Genomic DNA, 26,726 nt, shown 5'->3' with positions numbered 1-26,726 from the left:
TGCTTCCTCACCGGAAAAACCCTCCACGGTACGGGCAGAACCAAAACGTTCCTATCCCCCCCCACCGCCGCCTCCGAGGAGGGATGCTCATGAGAAGCTAGCGATGGTGACCCCATTAAGCGAACCTAGCTAGCATTAATTTGACCCCATCCGCCGCGCGCTAATCAGCTGTAACCGTGGCACCCAGCTCAATCCAAATTGATTTACCGAGGCTGGAAATGGATACAAATGTGATTAAAGGCTTTTTATTTTCCATAGGTCCTCTCTAAAATGATTTAAATCAATTGCTATGTGCAGGGTCCTCCCCCTCCCCGGCCGACCCCGCGGCGCCGCGGAGGGGCAAAGCCCCTCCGCGGCGCCGCGGGGTCGGCCGGGGAGGGAATAGCACCCCAATTTCCACCACCGACCCCGCAGCACCCACCCAGTGGGGAGCAGCACCCCAATTTCCACCACCAAACCCACCCATGCCCCTCACCGGACCCCGAGCATCCTTCACCGGCGGGATGCCGGCGCGCCGGGCGGCCCTGGCGAGCGATCAAAGCCCATTAGGCTGAGCGCCGATGCGCGCCCGATGTTCGTCAATTATTCAAACAATAATTGCACCCTTATTTAAAGTCTAGTCTTGCGTGCGCGGCACTGCAGGCTGCCAAGGCCCACGTTAGATTTACACCCCCGGCGCGCTCCCGCCGCCAATTAATTAAGCAAACACATTCCTCCGCACGCTCTCAGGTGTGCAACCGGCCCCGTCACCGTCACGGTTCATCCCGGCATCGATGCCGCATCCCCGCCTGGCCGAGGGGTCCCAGCCCCGGGGAGGGAGAGGTTACGGGGTCGTTATTAGGGCTCCTCGTTATTAGGACCTGAGCTCTTCCCGGGGATGGGGATGGCTGCTCTCGCCCTGTACTCCAAAGCTGATTAAAAGATTAAGCAATCCCCTCGTCTACACTTTCCTACAAATTTCCTCTTTGGAAAAAAAAAAAGGAGAAAAAGAGAGAAAAAAAGGAGGTGGGGAGGAGGGGGCTGACACCGGCATCCGTTATTAGGGGCCCGCTCGTTCCCAGCGGCACCTAACGAGGGGGGAGGCTGGGAGTGACAGTCACCAAGAGGTCAATTCATTCATCTGGCCATGTTATTACAAGTCCAAATTTATTGTCACCGGGCCACGTTAGCGCTGGCACCGAGGACGCGAGGTTGCACCCCTACTGAATAAGCAGATAAATGAAAGACATCTGGAGAGCAGAATGAAGGGGCAGATTATTAATGCTGAAATTTAGAAGCCAAGGTCTAAGCCACGAATCCATCAGCGCAACCAGTTATGTCCAATAAATTAGGAGAGATAAGGATTGAAGGATGGTATATTAAAGGCAACATTCATTTCTGAGCTGGCACGAGGGCTCACAGGCATTCTCCCCCCCCCGGGTATTAACCCTTGCCGGCCGGGGATGTGCCGGAGCCAGGGAGGCAGTGGCTGGGGGGATGGAGCTCGTGCCCCGGCGATGGGCATGGGTCCCCGCGCAGAGCCCACCCTGCCACTGGCTGCCTAATTCGGGGTTGTCCTCGGTGGCCACAGGCGGGTGTGATGAAGGAGCGTGCACGACGATGGAGCATGCATGATGGAGCACGCATGACAGAGCACACATGAAGACAGAGCATGCACAATGATGGAGCTTGCACGACAGTGTGCACAGTGATGGAGTGTGCATGACAATGACGCGCCTGCCAAGATGGAGCACACATGAAGATGGAGCGTGTACAACGATGGAGCGTGTACAACAATGGAGCGTGCACAACGGTGGAGCAGCACAAAGATGGAGCATGCAAGATGACGGAGCATGCACGAAGACAGAGTGCGCACAATGATGGAGCCTGCATGATGGCATGGGCATGACAATGGAGCGTGCACACGTGTGGGAGAGGCTGGCAGGGGAGAGCACAGCACGCCACGGTCGCTGGCTGGGGAGGGCAGCAGGTCCCCAGCCCTTCCCGCAGCCCATCCATCCTCCCCAATTAAGGGGCTAACGGGCCTGGGCACCTCCATGCAGCCACAGCATCTGCAACCTTCACCTTGGCCTCTCCCACCCCATCCCTGGGCTGGGGTTCAGCTGGCCCAGTCGGTTGTTTGGGGACTCATTACCAAAGGGGACAGGTAAGGACCGAGGGGACAGAGCCTGTCCGGGCACCCCAGCTCCGGGCTGGACGGCTGTCACCAGGAATTGCCCCCCCTGTTCCTCCCGCCCTCGGCACCCAGCTGCCTCAGACCCACAGGTCCCATCCTGGCTGTCCCACCCCATGCTGCAGGTCCCGCCACACCGGCACCTCCCGGTTGTGCCTGCCTCGGTTTCCCTACTGCCATCGCAATGGCAACAGCAGCGTCCGGCTCCCCGGGGACAGCTCGGTCCCCGTCCTGCTGGCCCTGGGGGTGATGCCGCAGCCTGGCACCCTCCAGCACCCCCATACCCACGAGCCAGCCACGTCGGGTGCATCCCCTGGGGAGGCGAGGGGACGTGGCGAGCCGGGGGCTCGCGACCTGCTCTGTGGCATGGCAGCGGCATGGCCCTGGGGGTGAGCGAGCATCTCTGCGGCATGACACCTGGAAGGGAAAAAATCAACTTTTTTTGCTCCCAAGCAAGCAGCTTTGGGGGGTGACTGCTTGGCAGCGGGGACACCCACGTGTGTCTCCCCTTGGCACTCCAAAACTGGCATTTGGGAGGAGCGGTGTGGGCTAACGTGGGGAGACGATGGTGAAATGGGGGGTTCCCTGATGCTGGTCCCTCCTGCCCCAGCAAGAAAGGGGTGTAGGGCAGGAAGGCACGCAGTGCCCCCCAAATGCTGACCTGGCCCCCACAACATCGACTGAGCACCCTGCCCAGCCCCAAGCCCTCCCAGCACCCACGCAGCTCCAGCCTTCCCAGTGCTCCCAGTTTGGCAGCCCCACTACACCCCACAGGGACGGCAGCATGGTTCCCGGGGGTTTCGGCATCTGTCCCCCTCCCCGCGGCGGCTCCCGAGCAAATTTCGAACAGCCTCATCCGGCATCTGAGGGATTTGGGATTTGTTTAAGCTCTTTTCACCCGCCGGACTTTAATCGGCACGTTTGCCCGACCTCCACCCCGGTGAAACCACATCCATGCCGGCGGTGACGCCGGAGGGTCCCGGCTCGGGGCGATTCCCAGCGCCAAAGCCCAGGGCTGCCCCTGGCCCTGGGCCAGGATTAGCTATCAAATAACTTTGCATTTAAACCCTTTTTAACAGGGCTGGAGGTCGGGAGGGAAAGGGCAGAGGTTAAGCCTGGCAGCGGCCGGGCGCTGACCCCGAGGAAGGGGACGCCGGGGAGGGGACGAGGCGGCACGCGGGGCCGGGGGGTGCGGGACCCTCGCCCCGGCCATGCCACCCACCCGCTTCCCCTTGCACGGTGGGACCGGGGAGGGGGACGGCCGGTGGGGACCCCAGGGAGGGGTGTCACCCACAGCCCCCAGCCTCGCAGCCCCCATCACTTACTGAGGCTCTGCAGCAAAGACGACCAGCTCTTCATCTCCAGCATCGCGGGGGTCCCACGGCCCCCTCCCTGCCCCGGCGCTCAGGCTGCCGGCGAGGCCGGGGACCGGCCGCACACTCCCACAGCGGGATGCACCGTACCGGCGATGAGCCGCCGGCGGGAGATAGCAACCATTTTATTCCCTTTTAACTCTGCCTGCGTGTCTCCGGCGCGTTCGTCCTCCCCCTTCCCATCACCCAGGGCTGGTCCTGAGTTCTTGGAGCTTTGCTTTTCCCTCCCTTCCCTCCTCCTCCCTCCTTGCACTTGATAGCAGCCTTGTCAAGACTGCTGAGTTGCTGCTGACCCCTGCCCCGCCGCTGCTAATTAAGGCTGCACAGTGACAGTTCAAGTGCCTTGCCGCCAGTTTGCAGCACCGCTGCTTCTAATTGGAGACGCTTTTTATTTCTCAATAGTCGCCGTGTCGGGGATGGGGGGTCTCCGGGGGGGTTTGCACCCATCCCAGGTGGTGTTGGTGCAGGGGGATTCAGCACCCTGCTCGCACCCATCGGCACCCCGGACATCAAGCTCCCACGTGTGGGCAGAAATTATTGCAAAAGTGATGCAGAACGAGATAAAAAGACACTGAAGTCAGAAGGAAAGCGGGAAGAGGGAGGAAGGAAGTGAGCAATTCCCCCCGGGAGCATCCCCAGGCTGGGAAGGCTGGGGGGCACCCCGTTCCGGTGCTTCCCGATGTATTTTTGGATGGTGAGGAGGAACGAGGGCAGCGGGCATGGCGGGGAGCCAAGACACGCGGCTGTATCTCCCTGCAGCAGAGCAGGGGCTGGCTCGGGCGCAGGGTATCGGCTGGGACACCTGGGTCCTGTCCCCGTCCCTGCCCTGGTGACCCCCCTGCTGAGACCCTGCAAAAATCATGACGCTTGTGTGCACCCCGGGGAGCCGCAGCATGGTCACAACGGTGTTGCAGGGGCACCCCAGCACCCACCCGGTCCCAGGGCCGTGTCCCCCCGTGGCCGTGCCCCCCCGGCCGTGCCAGCAGCCTGACGGATCTATTGTGTCGTGACAGACGAGCTGTTTTATCGCGGCGAGGGAGCCAGCGCCAGCCGTCGTCCTGACCCTGCCGGCGGGCTGAGGAGAAACAGAAGAGGGCTTGTATCATCCCGGCGGGTCAGAGGGCAGGGGAGGCAGCCAGCCCCCCCGCGCTGCCAAATTCCTGGGATGCACGCCCGGGCAGGCAGCTGCGCATGGCCCCTGCCCCACAGGTGGGGGGCTGGCAGGGTGTGGGGACAGCCCCCCCTCCCCGGCACCCCGAGTCCCCGCACCGCCAACCCAGCCTCTCCTTGTCACCCCCTGCCATGGGGACTGCTCCTTGAAATGGTGCCCCTGACCTGCCCCGTCCTGCAGCACCCCTGAACTGATGTCCCCAGCCTGCCCCGTCCTGTAGCACCCCTGAACCATGCCCTGTGCCAGGCACAAGCTGCCACCGCAGGGGGACACAGACAGGGACAGGGATGCTCACAACCACCCCAACGCTCACCCGCAAGAGCCACCCACCCATCCACCCACCCCAACGTCTCCCCACCCAAACCAGCGAGCAGAGGGGTCACCGTCCTTCCCACGCCACCCCAAAAGCCGGTGTCACCTCCGTGCCGGGGCTCCGGTGGGACAGGCGGGGGTGGGATGGCGAGTGCAGCCGTGACTCACGCGGGAACTCACTGGAAAACATGGCCCCGAGGCCGGAGCGGTGTCCCGGTGCGGTGAGGCAGGGATGCTCGCCCCAGCTCTCTGCACAGCCAGAAACCACCCCGGCAGCTCCCCCACCGCCGAACCCCGCTCCCTGCTAGCGGCGGCAGGCGTTTTGGGCAGGCACCGGGCAACGCTGTCCACCCCAAAGCTGTCCCCAAAACGCACGTCCCTCTGAGACCGATCCTGCTGGGCTGACATCTCCAGCACCGGGCACGGCCAAGCTGCGGCAGCACGACGGTGCCAACCGCGGGGGTCAGAGCCCATCTCTGCCCCTTCGCCCCGGCACCGGGGGTCTGCCTGGGGCAGGGGGGGAGCAAAGCCCCCGCAGAGCCTCGCCAAGCCCGCCCGCCCCTTCCTCCTTTGTGCCGCCTCCGAGCCGGCACCTCCGGGGTGGACGCATTAAAGGCAACACAAAGCAGAGCTGAGAGGCATTTCGGCTGCAATTTTCTCTGCTCCATATTGACAAACAAGCTGCTTCGCGCAGGTGACGGCGAGGCCAGCGCGGCAGCTGGGGCACCGCCGCACGCGCCGGCGCCGTGCCAGCTGGCCTGCCCCGCTCGGCCCCTCCTGCCCCCCGGCACGGTGCCGGCAACGATGCCCTCCCGCCCGCCGCACCCCGAATTGCTTCGGCTTCGAGCCAGCTCTGGGTCGCACGGATCCAGAGATGTCACCCCTAAAAAACAGAGGGGAAAGAGGCAGCCGGGAGCGCTCCAGGATGCAGCCGAGGTGCCCGGCCGGGTGCCGGCTTTGCCGCCAGGCAGCCCCTTTCCCCCGGCCGGGGCGGCTGGGCGCAGCGTGCGGCGAGTCTGTCGTTAGCGCCGTGCCAAACCCAAAGTGGCTGCTTCGAAACGGCAATCCAATAAAAGTGCTACTTGTCTATTTATCATCCTCAGGGCTTTTTATCACAGTGCAGATGGCTGCTACCTTCGCAAGGCACAGCAGTGTGCTGGCACGCGCCCGCCGCACAGAAGCTCGAGCGCCGCAGAGTCTGTGCTTACACCTGCGAGAAGCCGCCGGGCCGCCTGCTCCGGCTCTGCCGGCCGGCGAGCCGGGCAGTGCCGCCTGCCAGTGCCACAACGCCCTTTTACAAGCCGACTCCCAGCCTGGATGGTATTTGCACCATGCATGTTCACCAGGCATTTGCACGGGGCGTTTGCACCGGGCTTTTGCACAGGGTGTTTGCACCGGGCATCTGTGTGGGGTATTTGCACAGGGCTTTTGCACCAGGCATTTGCATCGGGCATCTGCACCGTGCATCTGCATGGGGTGTTTGCACTGGGCATCTGCGCGGGGTGTTCACACCATGCATCTGCACCGGGTATTTGCACAGGGCGTTTGCACCAGGCGTTAGCATCGGGCATTTGCACAGGGCATGTGCAGCCTGTAATTACTCCAGCCGCACGGTTTCTGGGCAGCGGCAGCAGCACAGCGGCGCGGGCGCAGGGCAGTGGGTGGGAGCCGCCGGAGCAGGTGATTAAAGCCGTATTAAGTGTCTGTCTGCACGCGGGAGAAAACACACCTAATTATCCAGCCAGAGTCGGACGGGAGGGAGGAGCGGCCCCGATGGCAATCGCGTAATGAAGTGTAACGCGGGGCCGGGCCTGGCGCGGGTGGTAATTAAGAGACGGCAAAGCCAGGATTGCAATGGCTGCGGGCAGGGGCGGGCGGCGGGCAGGGGTCACCACGCTGCCGGCGGGTAACCCAAACACGGGCCCAGAGACCCCCGGCTCCCCTGGGAATCCCTCCTTGGTGAGCCCCCAAGACGGGGCAGTCGCATCCCCGCGCCGGGATGTTGGCCCATGCACCGCGGCCCCAAGTCCCACTTGCTCGCGGCAAACCCCTTTGCAACCTCCCCCCTACCGGCACGATGCCGGCGCGCTCCGGCAAAGCCTAGGGCCGACCCGGGTGCTTGGGCGCGATGCCGGCACACCCCGCCTTGGCCGCGGGCGCCGGGGAGGCACCGTTGCATGGGCGTCGAAAGAGGTCCGCTGAGCGGCGGCGAGAGGCGAGGCCAGGACACGGAGGGCAGGCGCCGCTCGAAAAGGCGTCTGCGGGGCGGCCGGCCCCACCTCTTGCACCGGAGCCAAAGCCGCCAACCCACGCCACCGCTCCCCGAGCGGGTCCGGCGGGTCGGGAGCGCCCCGGGGAGCCGCCGAGCGCCGCGTCGCCCTGCCTGCACCCACCGCCCAGCGTCCGCAGCACCGCTGCAGGGACCCCACGCCCGCGCCTCCCCCCTGGTCCGGCTGCCCTAGCCGGTTGGGAAGCGGCTGGGCTTGCCCAGGAACGCCGCTTGCATCAGCCCCGGCTCAGCTGGCACCGCTTGCAGGCGGGTACGTGCCGTGCCGGCAGGCAGGCAGGCAGGAGGCGAGCAGCACGCCGGGGTCAGACCCTGGGAGAGACGCAGCGGGGATAAGGGCATCCCTGGCACCGCACCGCAGGGACACCCGTGTCCCCCGGGGATGGTGGCACAGGGGATGCTGAGGGCAGGCGGTGACCCCGCGGGAGCAGCCACCGGGACCCATCCCAGCTCCCCGTCATTTCAACCCCGGCACGCCGCAGGTGCCAGCATCCGCAGCCCGGTCCCAGCGCGGTGACAATCCCCAGCTCCCCACTACAAAGTGTGGCGCAGGGGCGGGGGACAGGATGGGACAGGAGGACGTCCCCTCCCTCTCCTCTCCCTGTCTTTTTCTCCTTCTATTTTTTTTTTTCTCAAAGCTCTCCAGAACAAAGTACACACTCTACCTCTTCAAACCCACCACCATCTGTCCGTCCGTCTGAGCGCCGCCGCCGGAGCCGCAGCCCCGCCGCTCGGAGCGGCCGCCTCCGAGCAGATGGTGCCAGGGGAAGGACAAGCCGCTGCCACGCAGGGCCTCGCCGGCGGCGGGTCACGGCAGCACCGCCGGCCCTGACCCCCCCCTCCCCATCCTCCCCGGCACGGTAATTACCCTCCACGCCGAGCAAACAGCCTGTGCCGGGTCATTGTGCCGGACACCAACAAAGGGCGGCCGACGGCGGGACCTCCTGACCCCTGCCGACCCCTGCCAGCCCCTGCTGACCCCTGCCACCCCCTGCCCTCTGCCAGCCCCTCTGCCAAAAGAGCAATAAATCAAAGGGACGGGACGGGGATGGGCTGGCAGGCGCGGACAGGGATGGGGACAGGGGTGGGGATGGGGGCTCCCTCCACCAACAGCATGTGGATGCACACCCAGCACCCGGGCGATGAACCCCGGCTGCTCTGCAGCCCCCCCAGATTAGCGAGGCCGTGCAAAGCATGGGGGGTATCCCCCTCCCTGGCACAGGGGACCTGTCCCTGCCACCCTTGGGGACAGGCACGCAGCCTGTGCGTGCTCCCAGGCTGAGCATGGCAAGGCAGGGGGGTGAAGGATGCTTCTCCCCCCCCCGCCGCACCCTCCGGTCACAGCCTGTTAATGGGGAATTTCATGGGTGCGGTACCGAGGAGCCTGGCTGGGGAGTGTGCCGGAGCCATCTGCTCGCAGGACCCGGGGCTGTTGAGCCGCCCTGACCTCAGCGTGGCAAACAGTTTGCAAGAGCAGATGTCGCACCCTCCCTCCCCCCGGGGCCGCGGGTGTGTCACCCCCCCCAGGGCTCGGCACCGCTGCGAGTCCCCGGCACCTCGGGGTGGACCCTTGCACCGAGCTGGGGGCAAAACCAGGCCGAGAGCAAAGGCACGTTGCAAAGACCTGGGAAACTCACTGCAGGAGTGACACCCCCCGAGATGGGGCTCTGTTGGGAATCCAGGCACGGGGCAGCGGCACAGAGGATCCCTGGTCCCTCCCGGCACCCCGGGCACCGCAGCCACAGCCGCCCCACGCAGCCGGCTGAGCAGGCTGCCACCACGTGCACCGCCATCCCCGGGAGCCCGTCGGTGCTGCTGCGAGGTGTGCTGGCTGTCCCGCCGGCACAGGCGGTGGGATTTGGAAAGCCAGCTGCACCGAACTCCCAGCCCGCACAGCTCACACCCTGCAAATCCCCTGCCCCGCAAGCACTGCACAAAGGTGGCCTGGCTCTGCCGCCCCACGCACGTGGCACGGCACGGCACGGCACGGCACGGCATGGCACGGCAGCAAAGGTGCAGGCGCTGCCTTTCCGGCAGCAGATCCTGGCTGGATCCAGCCTGGTTTCCTGCAGGTCCCCGGGAGTGGCTAGCACCGGTGTCTTTTGGACTGATTAAAATTCATTCTGCATGATTTAGGACCTAATCTCGGTGAAACTCCACCGTGCTTTATTAATAGCGCATTAGTGGATAATTCATGCATTCGGATGAAAAATCAGCCTGTGTTATTCTCCGGGAGGGGGGACACGGGGCGGGGGGGGGGTGGGGAACACGGGCACGGGGAGGGGGGCACCCCGCTCACCCAGCCTCCCGCACCTCCCTGCTGCCGCCGCATCCCGGCGAGGCAGCAGCCCTTCTGACAACTGCCACCACTCATTAATCTTGACGAGTTTTCTGCTGAATATTCTTCCACGGGCTTTCAAACCGTTCACTAATTGCAATTAATCACTTACCGAAACAGATGTCAGGAACAATGGAATTGGGAAGTCTGGAGGCTTGATAAAGCTGTCAGAGGAGCGCGCTCGTGTGGCGGCGGGTGCCAAAAGGCGCCGACAACACCTTCCCCCAGCCATGTGCTTTGGGGACCTGGTGACCCTGTGCTGCCCGCGCGGCATCTGTCCGCCCCGGCGAGGGAAAACGGGTGGCAAGGGGGCATGGGGGGCTCTGTGTCCCCGGCAGCTACCGGCAGATGGGATGGGGACGTGGGTACCGGTTTTTGGTGATGGGAGGTGATGGGAGTGACTTTGCCGGGGCTGCTGTGCCGGCACCCACACCTGCGGGGGACACCACGGACCCCATTCGGCATGGTTTCACCCCATGCCCGGCACTGGGGCGGCTCGGTCTCTCCTCTCCATCGGGAAAGCCGCAAGGAGCCCCGGCGGGGTGTCACGTCCGCTGTGCCTCGCGCAGGCGACGGCACGTTCCCTGTCCTTGCCAGACGCCGCTTTAGCACCAGCAGGGATCCAACAGCCTTCCCCGGCGGGCGCGCCGCGCTGTTTACCCATCACACATGAAAGGTGCCGAGCTGACAGCTCCGGAGACGGGAGAGAGCTCCCGGAGACGCTGATGGGGCCAAGGCTCCCCAGCGCCTTCACCTCCTGCCCTTGGAGACCCCAAAGGCCACCCCATAGGTGACCCCAGCAAGGGGCAGCCCCTGGGCTTCCGCTCCCCAAGGAAGGAGCCTGCAGCTTCACCAGCTGGGGCTCTGCACACCCCCCCGCCCCGTCTCAGCCATGCCCCCAGCTTCGGGACATCCTTTGGGAACAAGGTTGGGGACAGGCTGAGAGAGGGAGGGCTTTCTCGGTCCCCCACGAGGCAGCGGATGCTGCACAGCCTGAGGCCACCAAGCGCAATTAGCCTCGAGTCCCCCAGCCACGATGGGGACACTGCCGCGGGGACACACGCACCTCCCCGGCAGGCAGAGCCCGGGGGACCAGAGCATCCTTCCAGGGCTGGCGCGGTGCGAGCCAAGCCCGGGGCTTGTGACCGGCACGGCCCCGACACATGTTACAATAAATATTCCGCACAGACACCGTTCCATATGTATGATCCGGTGGGGTGATGATTTTTCTACTGATCACTGGAAGTGACAGCTGTGCGGAGAGCAGGAGAAACAAAGGCACCGACTGCTCTCCCCGTTACACTCCGCTAGCGACATGATGGTGTGACACGGAGCGGCAGCATCTGGTGGCGCGGGGACCGGCAAGCGGGACGGGATGCCTGTTAGCGCCGGGCACAAAGGGGTGGCAATAGGGACGGGGTGGCAATGGGGACGGGGTGGGGATGGGTGGCAATGGAGTGGAAATGAGGATGGGGTGGCAGTGGGGACGGGATGGCAATGGGGATGGGGTGGCAATGGGGATGGGATGGCAATGGGGTTGGGGTGGCAATGGGGATGGGCTGACCATGGGGTGGAAATGAGGATGGGGTGGCAACGGGGACAGGGCGGCCACGGGGACGGCTCCCATCGGCCCTCCGTGCTGCACACAAGCACTCAGCCCCTCCATCCTGCCCCCCTGCCCCCCGAAACGGCCGCAGGACGGGGTACCGGGGAGCACCCGGCCATCGCAGCGTGCCCAGCCCAGGCACGGTCAATATTTGCATTTGATTTGCAAGCGTTTCCTCCCCCCAGATAACGGCGGGGCCGCAGCACGTACAGGAGGGAGAAGCGCTGGGTTCAGTTAATTATTAGCGAACATGCAAATTCCCCCTACATGAGATAACAATAAACACCATGATTTCAGGGAGATAAACAGGGCTTTAAATTTCCAGCAGCCTTTACTGGTGTAAAAATAAGCGTCCCTTATTTATTTAGCTCCTTTGAGAAACCACATCAGTCCCCAAACACAGTCTTTTACTGTCAAGCTACAGTAGAAGCCTTCATAGGCGGCGAAGATCCTGACAGCTACCCCTAGCACAACCATCTTTTATTCATGCTCATAATATAAACTGTATTGCCTCAGAAACAAAAGGATTTAACTCGCTGCTGGCCGGCTGGCAGCGGCCGAGCGGAGGTCTCCGGTGGGGGCACGTGGCTGGGATGGCTTTGCTCCGAATGGGGACATCCCGCAGGGCCATCGCCTCCTCCCGGGGACAGCCCCGGGACAGACCCCTGCCTCGCTGCGTCGGCACACCCAGGGCTAAACTAAAGCCAAAATAAAAATCCCCCACCCAACCTCGAGCCATTAAGCAAAGCCTCCTTGCTCTGCGGCTCCGAATCCCGCCCTGCCTGCACAGAAGCAGGCAGAGCAGCGGTTACAAGAGTGGTTCGTATTTAATAATGCAATTTATATTCCACTCTCAACATAAACTATTGTAAAGGCACACTAATGTAAAAATACATCTGGCTTGTCAATAGTTTATCTTCTGGATCTGCATCTAAATCCCTGGGCATTCTTGACTTATGGCTGCACCAGTGTCTAATGAATAAAAAGGTGCAAATTATAGGCCTTGCTTTAATGCTCATCATAAAATTAGATGATAGTTGCAAAAGCTGCATTCTCCTGCCCACAGTGCAGCAATGGTAAGCTATAAATAAAGTGTATTTAATGTATCCCAGCGCTGCGCAGAGCCAGGAAACAGTATGTTACTGCACAGCCTTCAATGGATCCGCCACAAGTTCAATGAAGTGATAACTGATCCATCATGTGAATTTATGTTAACTGTCTGCTCGCAAAGTCACGGCCCCAGCACTGTAAATAGCCGACAATCCTTCCAGCCCGGCCTGCCTGCCAATAAACCTGTCACCGGCAGGCTGGGAGCAGCCACCTTAGGACACCGCAGACAAACCATTACGCTCTTGGGTTTCCTCTTGGTTTTTCCATCCGTTTGTCTGTACGGCGCATCGCTGCCGTGCCTCGGTTTACCCGCAGCCAAGCTCCCCCCGTCCCCGGGGCTTTCCAAGCCCATGCGATGCTTTTCCACCTCCCTGGAGCTGTCACATCAGGGATGCGGGAAGCCCAGATGGGATCCGGGGGGCTGGCGGGCATGTGGGTGAGATGGCTCCTGCTTGGGTGACAGCAAATGCTGGAGGGGGGGACGGGATGGGACAGGGCTCCTGCGCCATGCTGGAAGCAGAGCCAGGAGGGCATGACGTGCATGGGGGGGGTCGGTTCACTGGGGGGGTAGAAAGGCTAACTGCACCATGCCTGGAAAGCATCCCCCGCCGGCAAAGACGTGTGTTCCAGGGCTGGCACCTGGGAAGAAGATGTCCTCGGGAAGGAGACATCCCTGGGAAGAAGATGTCTTTGGGAAGATGTGGTCCCCAGGAAGGAGATGTGCCTGAGAAGGAGACGTCCCCGGGAAGATGTGGTCCCTGGGAAGGAGATGTTGCCAGGAAGATGTCCCCAGGAAGCAGATGTCTTTGGGAAGATGTCCCTGGGAAAGAGACATCCCTGGGAAGATGTCATCTCCAGGAAGAAGACATCCCCAGCAAGGAGATGTCCCTGGGAAGGCGTCATCCGCAGGGAGGTGTCCCCGGGAAGAAGATGTCCCCAGGAAGGAGACATCCCTGGGAAGGAGACGTTCCCCCCTTTCAAGCAGCCCAAAGCCAGGGAGACCCTCATCCCTCCATGTCCAGCCTGCAGCTGGGGATGCACGAACGGGCCCCAGCCAAGGGAGCCGGCAGCGGCGACGGCCGCGGGGACGCAGCCACCCTTGGGGAGCAAGGTGGCAGCCCGGGAGGGCGCAGGGGACGCTGAGCCGGCGGGAAGCAGCGTTTGCCATCACCCGGCTCTCATTAACACAGTGCTGAGCAGCCCCTAATAATAGCAACAGTAAATTCTCCTAACCAATTCGGGTCCATTTCTATAAATAATGTAGAATCTTTTTATTTACTGACAGGTTGTAAAAGTATCAGTGAGAATAATGTGAAATCAGGCGCTGCTGAATAATTCATGGCAGCAGCTCCGCTCTCCCCATCCCTGCGCTCCCCTGGCCCCGGCGTTTACACGACAGCACCTTGCGCCCGGGTTTATCTCATAAAAACCAGGACTAACGACCTGGCACTAATTCTTTATCAACCGGGACTTTTACGGCGAGGGGAGGAGGGGAGGAGAGGAGGAAATAGTAAGAAATAAAAATAACCCTGGGTGCACCCTATAAAAAATGCATGGGCCCATGTGCCCGCCTCCGCACGGAGCCGGTGATCCCCGGCGTGCTCGGCACCTCCCATCGGCAATTCCCCCCGGCCCCCAGAGCCTCTCCAAAAATTAGTATTAATTAGCAGCGCCCGCAGCTCTGCGCTGGCATCCCAAGGCAGTGAGCGCAGGAAGGGCGGCACGACCCTGCTGGGACACGGGGACACGGGCAGGACCCATGGGGACACCGCCAGGACCCATGGGGACGATGGCAGGATGCTCGCTGTCCCCGTGCCACCCCCAAGGATGCCAGCTTGGGGCAGCAGACCCCCCCTGAGGGCAGACAGGTTAAATTTGGGCAGAAAAACCAGATCGCTGGGGCAGCTAATCCCTGTAACAACCTGATCCGGTGTCCCTCATCCCTCCTGCCATTGCTGAGGGCGACGGGGACGGTGGGGACCCCCCCTGCAGCCCCCCCGCCATCCCCTCCCCAGAACAATACCTATCCGCCACTGTTTTGATGTGCGGCACAAAGCCGGGAGAGCTTTCCATGTAACATGATAAAAGCAAGTCCCCAGCCAGCACAATTATTTGATAATTCTCCCTTAACACCCATCAAATTAAAGCAATGTCCAAGGGCTGCCTGAAGTGGCACTGATAGGTATTAAACTTTAATGAGATTTAATGGCACTGCCCTACTTTTTAAGCGCTCGGGCCTACGTTTATGAACATTTAATTTCCCGGGCCCTGACCTCTTTTTTTTTTTTCCCCCCTTCCCCGGCGGCCCCCTCCGCCCGCCCGCCCGCGCAGCTGGTTTCTGTTAGTGCTGGCGGCCGGCCCCGACCCGGGATGCTCGGGATGCTCGGCCGGCCCCGAGCCGATAGAAATCTCCAGGCGCTGCGGGGTGAGATGTTGACTCTAGCAGGGAGCCGAGACGGAGCGGGGAGGGGGAGCCCGGGGAAGGAAAGGGGGCGGGGGGGGGGGGGGGGAAGATGTGATTCACTGGCAGCGAACGCGGCCAAATTTATGGAATGACTTAATTAATTTGCTCCCGGAATGACATGACACCGCAGGTCAGACGGGTTTGAGGGCCCTTGTCCTGCTGCCCGGTTTGCAAACGGGTTTGGTTAAGCACCCCTTAAAAACTAGCAGCTCCCTTGCTGCAAACCCACTGCATCCAGGCAAATTTGGGGGGTTAGACGCCCCAACGCCCCCGGGGACTGAACGCAGCCCGCTGATCCAGTTTGTTGCTGCCCTCTAGTGTGTACAGGACAGGCCAGACCCCGCTATCACTCGTCCCCCTCCCCACATGTCCCCCAGGCCACTTGGCCACGCAGGATGCTGTGTCTCAAGTGGGGCTGACTGCTGAGATGCTCAGAGCCCAGACAGCCGGGGTACCGGGAAGCATCGCTCCGGCACCCCAGCCTGGAGCCCCGCCAGCTCCCCAAAACCCCATTAATGGGGCTGCAAGATCGGCACCAGGGCACAGACCAGCACCGTGCATCACCTCCTGCCCCGCGGCACAGCCCTGGTAGGATATGGGATGCTGCGTTTCCCTCCACACCGGGATGCAGGAGGGGCCGGGGTACCCGGGTCGGCATCAGCATCCTCCAACAAGAGGGGCTGCTGGCGGGCGTGGGTGCCACTGTTACCCATCCCATTGTGTCCCATAGCATGAGGGATGAGCCCAGGGTAGGGAAACTGAGGCACACACCAGTGTGGCCAGCTTCCGTGCTGGGAACGTCCCTCTCCCACCTCCTAAAACCCTCCCCAGCACCCACACCAACTGCAGGGAGACCAGCTGCAGGAATGCAAAGGCAGGGCAATAAAAGAGAGCGTTATCAAGCCCCAGCAGAGCCGACAGCCTGCGCCGAGGCGGGGAGGAGAGCAGGAGGGAGGGAAAGGAGGAGAAAGAAAAAAAAAAAAAACCCACCCTTAACCCCGAGATCACTTATCATTCAGGCTGCATCACGCATCTTGAAAGTGCAGACACAAAAATGTAATGTCATAACATTCGCAGTTCAATAACCTTTGCTTCACAAGACGGCTTGAACTGTCAGAGGAGCTGGAAGGTAAATATTTCAGTGCACAGGCACTGAATGCAAAGGCGTGGGGAGGGGGGTCGGCCTCAGCTTCCCCAGCTCGCCTCGACACGTTCAAATATCCCCTGCCGTAAATCCCGGCCGGCGCTGGGGAAAGGCCGTGGCGCGGATAAAATACGAGCAGATATAAAGCCAGACACCTTTATTGTTCAGCAAAGTCTTCCAACAAGTTATGAACCCGCAGCTTGACCCTAACCCATCATCTTGTTATACGGCTGAAACAAAGCCGGTGCCGGGAGCCAGGGCTGGACCGGGGGCAGGATGCCGGTGGGAAGGAGCAAAACCCATCCTGCCTCCTCCACGGGGGATATTCGGGTGCAATTCATCCCCAGCCCTCCCGGCACCCCACATTTACCATGCTCCAGCCTGCAAGTGGCTGGGGAGAGGCAGTGGCTGTCCTTCGGGAGCAGACCCGATGTTAGCCCCTTCCAATGAGTCTCCCTGCCAGGTTACGGTGGTGCAAAATCCCCGCAGCCGGGGTTAACGGGAGCAGGACCCTGGCAAACGCAGCGCCTCGCTGCAGGGTTAATGGGGATCGGAGTGCTGTGCCGGGTGGGAGGAAGGAGATTGCATAGCCGGGGCCTCGGAGGGAGCGGGCAGGGAGCAACGGCTGCAGGGGGGGGTGGCAAACCAGCTGAGGATCCAGAGGGCATCAGGGTGAGCAGAGATAACTCACGATGGGGAAAATCCCCCCAACAGCGCTGGAAAGGTGCTGGCACCAGGGCTGTGCATCCAAGGGGGTTGTATGGCACAGCCCGGCATGGCAGGCAGTGCCCTGTGCATCCGAGGGGGTTGTATGGCACAGCCCGGCATGGCAGGCAGTGCCCTGTGCATCCAAGGGGGTTGTATGGCACAGCACGGCATGGCAGGCAGTGCCCTGTGCATCCAAGGGGGTTGCATGGCATAGCATGGTGGGCAGCAGCAGTGCCCTGTGTGTCCAAGGGGGCTGCACAGCACGGCACGGCACAGCGGGCAGCAGCGGTGCTGAGCAGCTTGCACAGCCTGTGCATGGCACATGTTGCACGGACCCCCCCGGTCCAACTGTGCGGCACAGCACGGCACAGCCGGGAACAACCGGAGACACCTGCCTGCAGCTGGGCTGGCTCTGCCACAGGGCTTTGCCAACTCCCGGCGGGGCTCCGCACCCCAAATGCTGGGGAGCAGCAGAGCCACGGAGCAAGGGTGCTGCAGGGAGGATGGGGCACCCCGGCAGCGGGTCCCAGGGGAGAGGGGCGACGCGGGGCCCTGGGTGCAAGCACCCAAGTGCCGAGCCCCGGCATTGCCGCTACACCCTGGGGTGGGGCGGGGAGGGCGGCGAAGGGGGCATGGCCGCGGCGAGGAACAGTTAAACGGCCCCCACCCGCACAGGGCGTGCGGCAACAGGCACCGTCGCACCCTCCCCGAAACACCTGCTAATGCCGCGCTGGCACGGGGTGAGCGCCCGGGGCGGGCGGGAGGAGCGGCGGCGGCGGCGGGGAGCGCGCCAGGGCCCGCAGCAAGAAGCGGCATGTCTGCTGCTTGGCAGCACAACAGAGAGCAGGTGACAAGCGCGCCGGCGGTCGCTTTATTACAGGAAGCGAGCACGCAAGCATCTGACGCCGCTCTGCCCGAAGAAAAAAGAAAAACCAAAAAAAAAAAAAAAACCCCAAAAAAAAAAAACCAAACCCTTGCCATTAACCCTCCTGCCCCGGCGCGGGAGAGGGGCCCCCGGATGCTGGGGGTGCCCCATTGCAAACCCCACTGCAAAACTGCGGGGGGGGGGGATCAGGCCCCGAGGCCACCCCACCCCGGTGGCATCACAGCCTGACCCCCTCCCGCCGCACGTCGCTGCCAGGGCCGAGCAAATCCCAAGGGAGTAAAAATCCACACATGCGTGTGCACAAACATTTCTCCTCGGCAAACACTCCCGAGACAACAAAATTAGCCAGCGCCGCCACCCCTGCGCCCGCGCCAACCCACTCCTCTGACACAGCAATTAGAGGCAGGCATTAATATTTAAATATTGCCAGCTCTGGAGAAGGGAAATCAAATAAAAACGCTGGCGTGCCGGCAGCGCATCAAGCTCCCGCTCCATCGGCCTCAAACCCCGCCAGCTGCACGGCAGCGGGGGGGGGATGCAGGCTCCCGTGCCGTGCCACACCGTGGGGGACACCGGGGCATCGATGCCACAAGGAGAACCCCCTTTCCGGACCAAATCAGTGTGAGCGAGGATGTGGCAAGCAAATGGTGAGCAAGCAGCAAACAAGTGGCGAGCAAGCAGCAAACAAGCAGCAGTGATGCTCCTGCCAGCTCAGTGAGGCTGGGGGGCTTCAAAGGGACCCCGACCCCACGCTGGCCATGCTTTAGGGGGGGCATGCAGGGCTCCCCGCTCTCTCCCAGCCCTAAAAGCACCCGCAGCACCCGCCTGCAGGGTGCTGGGGCCAGGGGGATGATGACACGTGCAGCCTGGCCCCCCCCCGGGAGTCACCCCCGGTCCCGCGGGTGCTAAGAGGCAGCATTGGCGCAGCAAAGAGGATTTACTGCTCAACGCAAGGGGCTTTAGAGGCAATAACTTTCCCTCCTCTTGACTTAAATGGATTTTAAACTTCAAAAAGGATAGAGGGGGCAGGCTGCCAAGGGCCGACCCCGAAGGGCCGACCCTGCGGGCGCTACGCCGGGTGCTGGGGGTGGGGGGCATCAAGGGGGGGGCTGCGAGCTGAGCTGGGGCCAACGGCTGAGGCAGATAAGGGCCGGGGGGGCGGGGGGGGGAGAGACCGTGCCGCCCGCCCTTGCAGAAGGCCCCGTGATAAGGCGGCCGCCGTTATCGGCGCGGGAGTGCCGGGGCGCGCTTCCTCCCGCGCCGCGTTGCAACCGCCAGCAGGCAGTGGGGTGCCGGGGAGGGAGGGGGGGGGGAACATGGGGCGGCCCCATGGCCGAGCAGCCAGGGCAGCCGAGGCACGAGGCACGGCAAGGGCTATTTCAAGGGCAATCCCCCTGGCAGCCTGCCCGGGCGGCCGCGGCATGCCAAGCTCCGTCCCAGCTGCCCCTTCCTGGATGGGAGCTGGGGCTCGGCGGTGCTGGCCTGTGGCCCCCCCAGGCACCCGGACCCCCCCCCCGGGGCCACCCACCACCCTGCAGGCGGGTGATGCACCCGAGCAACGCCAGCACACGGGGGTCTAGGTTGGGTCTCCCCACCGGCACGCGAAGGCAGAGGCAGGCAAAGGCCATTTCCCCCTGCCCACGCCGCAGGCTGTGACGCCAAATCTTGCACCCGGGGTTGGCATCGCTGCCGGGGCTCGGGGACAGAGGTGTGACCCATGGCACCGTGCCCCCCGATGTGGGGTGGGAGCACCACCGCCTTGCACCCAGCTGGAACACGGCTGGCGCAGGCAGAAACCCCCCAGGCACAGCCCACCCAGACCCCCCCCCCCCAGATCCCAGCCTCCCAGGGGCTGCTGCCAGATGCCAGGGTGAGAGGCAGCGCCTGGGGGAGAGGGCTGGGGGGCTGGAGGAAGGAGCAGGGAGAGTGGAGATTAAAAATAACGCCCCCTCCTCGAGCTGCCCCCCAACCTGCAGCCCCGTCCCGGGTGCTGGCACGTCAGGAAGCAATAAACTGTCCTGCCTGCTGCGGCACCCCCCCCGCACCCCCCGGCAGCCTGGCCCCCCGCCAAAGCCACTGCCTCTGCTGTAATGCTCCCTGCCCTGCAGCCAACACACACACACACACACACACACACACACACACACACACTCACATCCAACCCCCCCACCCTAAAAAGGCTCCAGGCGCGCACACTCATGCGTGCACTCAGGAGCGCAGGCACACAGGGGCGTGCACGCACACGCTCGTGTGCATGCACGCACGCACACCCCGGTGTGCACCCAACAATGGGGGGGGGGTGAGCACGCTCAGCGCGCACCGCTTGCACCAGCAGCTGCCAGCACACCCTTGGGTCGTGCAACTCATGCACACGCGTGTGCACAGACAGCACCCCCCATGCACACTGCACTCCCCCCCCCCTCCAGCCCCGCAGGAGCTGCTGGCCTTGGCCAGCCAGCCCTGCTGCGCCGCCGCTCGCCACCGTCACACCCAACACCTCCCCACCAGGTTACACAAACAGGCTGCCAAGTGCACACGCAGCCTGGCGCACGCTCACCTCGCCCGCCCGCGGCCCCGCGGGGGCACACCCACAAACCCCACGGGCTCACCCCAATGCTCACACGGGCCGGCGCGCACGCGCGCGCTTGCAGGAAGAGGCGCTGGCTTCCCGCTGCCTTTTCCCTCCATTAACTCCCTCTGTGGCTCCCGCTCGTGGCCCGACGGGCACCCACACGGCACCCTGGCACCCACCCGGCACCCCGGCACCCACCCCAGCTCCATGCTCCATGCCCCCTGCCCCAGCTCAGCACTGGAAGAGGAGGAGGAGGAGGAAGAGATCCAGGCACTCGCCCTGCTGCTCCAAGGGCTGGCAGCGGGCACTTGCCTGGGGTTCGGGGACAGCAGCCGGGCGCTGGCACCAACTCCACCGTGCAAAGTAGTCGCTCGGACGCGGCACAAGATAGGGTGTGAGTGCGGCGCGGCCGCGAGCACGGCACGGTGAACCGCCAGGCCCCGGGGCGAAGGGCAAGGCAGGCGGCGCAGGCAGGAGTGGAAGAGCAAGGATGGAGCAGAGCAATAAACACGGCGGCAGACGACGAGCCGGGCGAGACGCTGGGGTTGTGGCATCACCCCGATACGGCATGCGGTGCCCAGGGTCCCTGCATCAGGCAGCACAGTTTGTTTGGCAACACGGTCCCTCCCCAGTCCCGGCGGTCCCGGGTGTCCAGAAACACAGATAACACAAGAGCTTCCCGCTCAGGCAGAGCGGTGCGGGGGTAAACTGAGGCACGGCCCCGCAGCAGCACCCCGTGCGCTCGGCTCAGGAAATGTACAGACAGCAAGGCAAGGAGACATGCCAAGGTCGGTGCCGCCGGCCGAGCGCCCAGCACGGCCCCGTGCACCCCCGTGCCCTGCCAGCCCGCGGGCCGGGCTCCCCCCGTGGGAAATGACCCAGAGGGTCCCTATGGCAATGTGGGACACAGGGACCAAGCACCTTGGCCGACAGCGGACCCTGAGCCCACAGCACCCGGCGGGTCCCATCTCCCCCCAACATCCCCCAGCTGGACCCCCAACTCCAGGGTAACCTCCATCCCTCACGCCGTGGGGTCCCCAACCCCCACACAATGGGGTCCCCCAAGCCCAGGGCGACCTCTGTCCTCCACACCATGGGGTCTCTCAACCCCAGGATGACCTTCATCCCCCACGCCGTGGGGTCCCCCAAGCCCAGGGTGACCTTCATCCCCCACACCATGGGTCTCCCAAGCCCAGGGTAACCTCCATCCCCCAAACAACAGTGTCCCCCAAGCCCAGGGTGACCTCCGCACCCTATGCCATGCGGTCTCCCAACTCCAGGGTGACCTCCATCCTCCACACCATGGGGTCTCTCAACCCCAGGGTGACCTTTGTCCCCCACGCCACGGGGTCCCCAAGCCCAGGGTGACCTCCATCCTCCACGCCAGAACCCCCAACCAGCAGCAGAGACGAAGGGGCTGGGGGGGGGGGGGGGGGGCCTGTCTGCGAGTAGTGGGGTCACACCAGCCCGATCCCACCCCCCAGCCGGGGGACAGCCCCCATTCCCTCCCCCCCCCCCCCCCCCCAGCGTCGGGGGGGGGGGGGGGGTTACCCGGGGTGGGGGGGGCAGCACTCACCCCCCGGCCGCGCCGTCCAGCGGGGGCTGCGCTCCTCCATGGGCAGAACGGTGGAGGGAGCGGAGCCGAGCCGAGCCGTGCCGTGCCGTGCCTTCCCCCCCCCCACCCCCCCCCGCCGCTTCCTGCTTCCCTCGGCGCCCGCCCGCCGCCCCGGGAGCCGCACGGCTGGAGCGTGACTCACCGGGGGCCGGGCCGGGCAGGGCAGGGCCCCGACGGGGGCGGGGGGGGGGGGGGAACGGGGACGATGGGGACGGGCAGCGGGTACCTTCCCCCCGGAGGAGGGAGATACCGCGGGGGGCGGGGGGTGGGAGGGTGGGGGGTGTCCCCTAAAAGGGATGCTGGGGAAGGAGGGGACACCCACCCACCCACCCATGGGGGGGGTCACGGTGCACCGGGGATGGGGGAACCCCCGCCATGGGGGTCGCGGTGCAGCATTGGGGAAGGTGCCCCCAAGAATTAGGGTGATGAGGGGTGACAGCGCTGACCCCAATGCACAGGCGTCCCCCCCAGCGCCGCATGTGGAGGGGGGGGACGGAGGGAGGGCGAGGGGCGCACCGACGGTGCGCCCACATGCCGTGCTGGGGGGAGATGCCTATGCCAGGCACCGATGGGGGCAAGAGGTTGGGGTGGCATCCAGCCCTTTGACCCCCCCCACCCCAAAACTGCTTGGGCCTCCAAACAGACTCCGGGACACCCCAGAGCTCAGAGATGCCAGCCCAACCCATCGCTCGACCCATCACGGCGAGCACCCAGGGTGGTCCTGAGCCCAGACCCTGCGGTGATAAGGGGTGTTCCCACGACGGCCCCCTCCGTGCATCCCGATGCCCCGTGCACCCCCTGCACCGGCTGCAGGAATGGCGACAGCACTGTCCCCTCCGGGTGGGGAACGTGGTGGTCACCCCTGTGCCATCCCACCATCACCCCGCGGGCTCTGCCCGCACCCCAGTTTGGAGACACCAGTGAAACGAGCGGGGTGGGGCTCAGCCCACTCGCAAGCAGAGGAAGTTGCCGATCATTTACGGGCCATTACAAGCCATGCCGGTCGGGCTCTGCGTGCCAGACAGGCTCGGCAGGCTCGGACAGGCAGGACCCCGACCTTCTCCGGGCAGAAAGGAGGATTCGGCGAGGAATTTGGTCCCGGTGCTGCGGGCCATGAACTTGCATCTCTGCGGGAGGAGATGCAGGCCACGACAGGGGCATCCAGCCGTCCCCAAGCAAGCTGCCACACCACCACGCACATCCACCCACCCACCCAAGCCCCTTCCCGGCTCACCCTCGCCTCCGCTTCCCCTCCATCCTCCTCCTCTTCCTCCAACGGGCCCCACTGCCCGCCACGCCGGTGCTGCCCGTGGCGCCGGTGCTGCCCGCCGCCTTCCCCAGCCCTCCTCGCCGGCAGCGCCAGCGCTTTCTCCCCCCTCCCCGACTCCCTTCTCCCGTTCTATTTTAAATTTTTATTGCATTCTTTTTAAAGAATACAGAGGAACAAATGCCCTTATCAGCAATTCTCACAAGGTATAAAGAGCCGCTTTTATCTCCCTGCCTTTACTAATCTAGAGCGAGCCAATGCCTGCTAATTTTTTAATTTTCCTAGTGAATGCATTTGTGGCTTTGTCAGCATCCATCCGCACACACACTCTCTCCTCCGCATCCCAGCCCGGCGACCCCGGCATGGGATTGCCGCCGTGCCGGCAGAGCGGCGGCAAGCACGGCTCATGGTTTTGCAACCACAAAGGAGTTTCGTGTGCCAGGAAGTCCTGTGTGTCACACGAGGCTCACCGGGACACCCTGGGATGTGGCACCGGCTGGGAAGCCCCAAATACGGTGGTAGCCCCGGGGATGCCAGCCTGGCTCTGCCTGGCCACGGCGCAGGCGGCAAGCGCCGCGGGGGATGCTGCCGGAGTGGGTCTCCATCCTCGGCACGGGGATGGATTGCCGCGCCAAGCCAGCCAGCCATCACCGTCACCGGCTCCGGCCGAGGTCCCTGCGGGAGCACAGGGGGGGTTCACCCCCGTCCCCCCCGGGGAAGGGAGGGCGGGCGCAGGCTGCCTGCACGCCGGGGCTGGGAGCGCCGGCAGCCGGCCGCGGTGCGCAGATGAGATGTGGCAGGCGTGTAACAAGCCATTAGTCACTGTCACCTTTGCCCGGCAGCCACTGGCAGGGTAATAAATCCCGAGCTGACTCCGGCAGGCCCGTTCCAGGCCACGGCTCCCAGCTTGCCTCCCTGCCGCTGCTGGCTGGGCTGTGAGCAGCTTGCAAATGCATCCCGGCCCCCCTGACCCCCCCCCCCCGAGGGACACAGCGCCTTGCAGGGTCCCAAACCGGGGCCGAATCCCTGCGGGGCTGATTGATGGCTGACACGGGCCACTGCGTCCCCGGGAAGTGCCCTTCCTTGGGGACATGGAGGGGCGGGAGGGGTCTCACAAATCCCCCCCCACCAAGCAGCCCCCTCGCCCCACAGAGGCAGCGCTGCCTGCCCCACCTCCCTGCCCGCCCCGGCTCCCTGCCCGCTGCACCTTGCGGTTCCCGGCTCTCCCCAGCCCAACGCCAGGAACCGGCATCGGCGGTTGTTGCCAGATCAAAGCAGCCTGGCGTGGCACAGCGCGGCACAGCACAGCACGGCGCGCCCGCCGGGAAGGGCTGGCAAACAAGCCGGTCCAGGGAGGCGGCAGGCGGGAAGCACGCGTGATACCTCTCCCAAAAATGCTGCCGCTCCTGATGGACGGGGCGGCTGAGTCCCGGGAGCCGCGGCCCGGCCCAGCCCCGGGGGCCCCCCCAGCTCCCCAGCGCGGCCAGCCCAACGCCACGGCTCTCCCCAGCGCCCATGGCCTGACTCATGGCCTTGGGGACGACAGGCAGGGACCGAGGTGCCATCAGGGTCACCTCCCCAGCGGGGCTGCGGGTTTTGGCTGGGCACAAGCCTTTGCCAGGAGACCCAAGCCGCGGCAGCACACCAGGCTGGCAGTGCACCCCGTGGCGGGGCAGGGGACAGCCCTCGGGGACGGCATCCCCGCACCCCGCGGTATCCCCCAGCATCACCTACTTGTGGCTCCAGCGTCCGCGCCCTCCGCATCCAAAGCCGTCCGCTGGGCGATGTCCGGGGCAGCGCCGCCGCCCGTCCCCGGGCTCTCCCCAGCGCTGGCAACCCGGTGCCGGAGCTCGCCGGCCGCAGGCTTGGCGGCGGCTGTCTCAAGGGACGAAGAGGACGCCTGGAAGAGAAGCAGGACAGAGACTCAGCGCCTTTCCCTTCCCCGGCGTGAGCACGGCAGGGCCGGAGCACCGCCGGCACGGGTGGGGGGCACGGGGGGGGGGGGGCCCAGGGGCGCACAGACACAGGATGCTTTTGTTTTCCTGCCAGCCGGTGCACGTGGCCGGCGCAGGGAGCCGCACGCCAGCCCGCGCCGCGGGGCTACAGCTGGATCCGGCCGATGGCTCCCAGCGCAGCCAGACAAGAAAGGCTGGAGCGGGGAGCGGGGGGGGGAGAGGACATGAATCAAAGCGGCGTCCCCTTGCTCGCCGGCGGCAGCTGGCCGGTTAGGCAGCTCCCGATTACTCAACCGGGCAGTGTTTACTCGAGATCAACAACCCCCCCATCGCCGTCCCTGCCGGGCGGGCGAGGCAAACGTGCCGGAGGGATGGGGACGGCGTTGCCACTGGTTCTCACTCGGTTTGGGGACGGTCCCCCTCCCTGACCCCCAGCGTCCCCGGGCGCTGCTGTGGCCCCGTGTTTGTTGTAGCTGTCACCCTCCCGTGTCAGGCGCGCCCAGGCACACAGCTTGGGCTGTCGCCGCTTCTGTTTATCTTTAATAAAGTGACAGCCAGCGACGCCGCGCGCATCCCGGCACCGTCGCACCGCTCTGGGACAGACGCACGGACAACCCGGCCCCGGGTCTGAGCGGGTCCCCAGGATGCTGCGCCCACCCCGGGCACGGCGGGATGCGGGCAACCTCCCCTCCTGCCATAGGGGACACCCATAGGGGACACCCCGCTCCCGATTTGGGGACTTTAAGGTCAGGGTTGCAGCACGGCGAGGATTTTATGTTGATCCCATTTTTCTCAGGATTAGTCCTATAAACGTGGAGAGACGAAGCGAGATGGATGGTAGGTGAATTTTTTGCTGGGAAGCCCTTAGACTCAATGAGCCACGCACACGAGCGGACGTATAAATTTACCGTTCGCTTCCTGGAAAGGTTTAATTTATGGAATCCATATGGCAACGCTGCACAACCGTGAGCGCTCAGCACATCCCGCAAGTCCTCGAGTGCCACCACGTACCGGCTCCAACTGGCGGGGTGCCACCGGCTGCCCCGGCGATGGCGGGATGCTCTTCTCTTTCCCAATGATTAACAGAAGATTAACTTTCACAGTGGGCAGGGGACAACCCCAGAGACAGGTCCCCGTCCCCAAAAGCTTGGCACAGGATCTCTGGAAATGGCAGGGGCATCACCCCGGGGTCCCAGGGGAGATGCCATGCCACCGCTCCTCCTCCCGGGGCGATGCCACCGGCAGCAGCAGGCAGCAATCCCCTTCCTTACCTGTGGGCACGGGAAAGGGCTGGGGTGCACTTTGATACCCGGAGCAACTAATCATTAATTAGCATTAATCATCCCCCGTCATGCGTCACAGCAGCATTAGGCAAGACATGGTCAGGGAGCGGCAGGCCGGGCTGGGGTCGCAGCGGGGAAGGCGGATTTCGGCAGCGGTTGCCGGGCCAAGGCTGGCACCCTCCTGCTCCGCGGGGAGCCCCGGCAACCCCCCAGACCCCAGCCCACCCATCAGCCCCACGGCGGCGGCAGCCCCCACCCCTTCTATTTTCCTGCTGGGGGATGCCAAGATGCAAAAGCACCAGAGATGGGTCCTACCTGCCCAAGGGGCAGCCAGGATCCGTCCCCCCCCCTCACCGTCTGTGCCCCCTGGGATCCCCCAGGCAGCAGCCGGAGCCAGCACGGAGCACCGGCCACCTCCTTGCTTTAACTTCAGCCCGCGCTATCTGTCAGCAAATCATCCCC

General features: G+C 64.2%; 1 protein-coding gene across 1 annotated transcript in view; it reads right to left on the bottom strand.

Moving 5' to 3' along the window:
* Nucleotides 1-24,752: 24,752 nt before the first annotated feature.
* The window catches only part of GSE1 (Gse1 coiled-coil protein), a 37,820-nt gene continuing 35,846 nt past the window's right edge, over nt 24,753-26,726 (bottom strand). Inside the window, exon 2 of the mRNA XM_050904259.1 lies at nt 24,753-24,926. Coding sequence (XP_050760216.1) covers nt 24,753-24,926 — 174 coding nt within the window. The remainder of the gene's footprint in view (nt 24,927-26,726) is intronic.

This window comes from Gymnogyps californianus, chromosome 12, assembly GCF_018139145.2.
Source record: "Gymnogyps californianus isolate 813 chromosome 12, ASM1813914v2, whole genome shotgun sequence".
Taxonomy (NCBI): Eukaryota; Metazoa; Chordata; class Aves; order Accipitriformes; family Cathartidae; genus Gymnogyps; species Gymnogyps californianus.
Note: the sequence above shows the minus strand (reverse complement) of the source record. Positions and strands in the feature narration are given on the sequence as shown.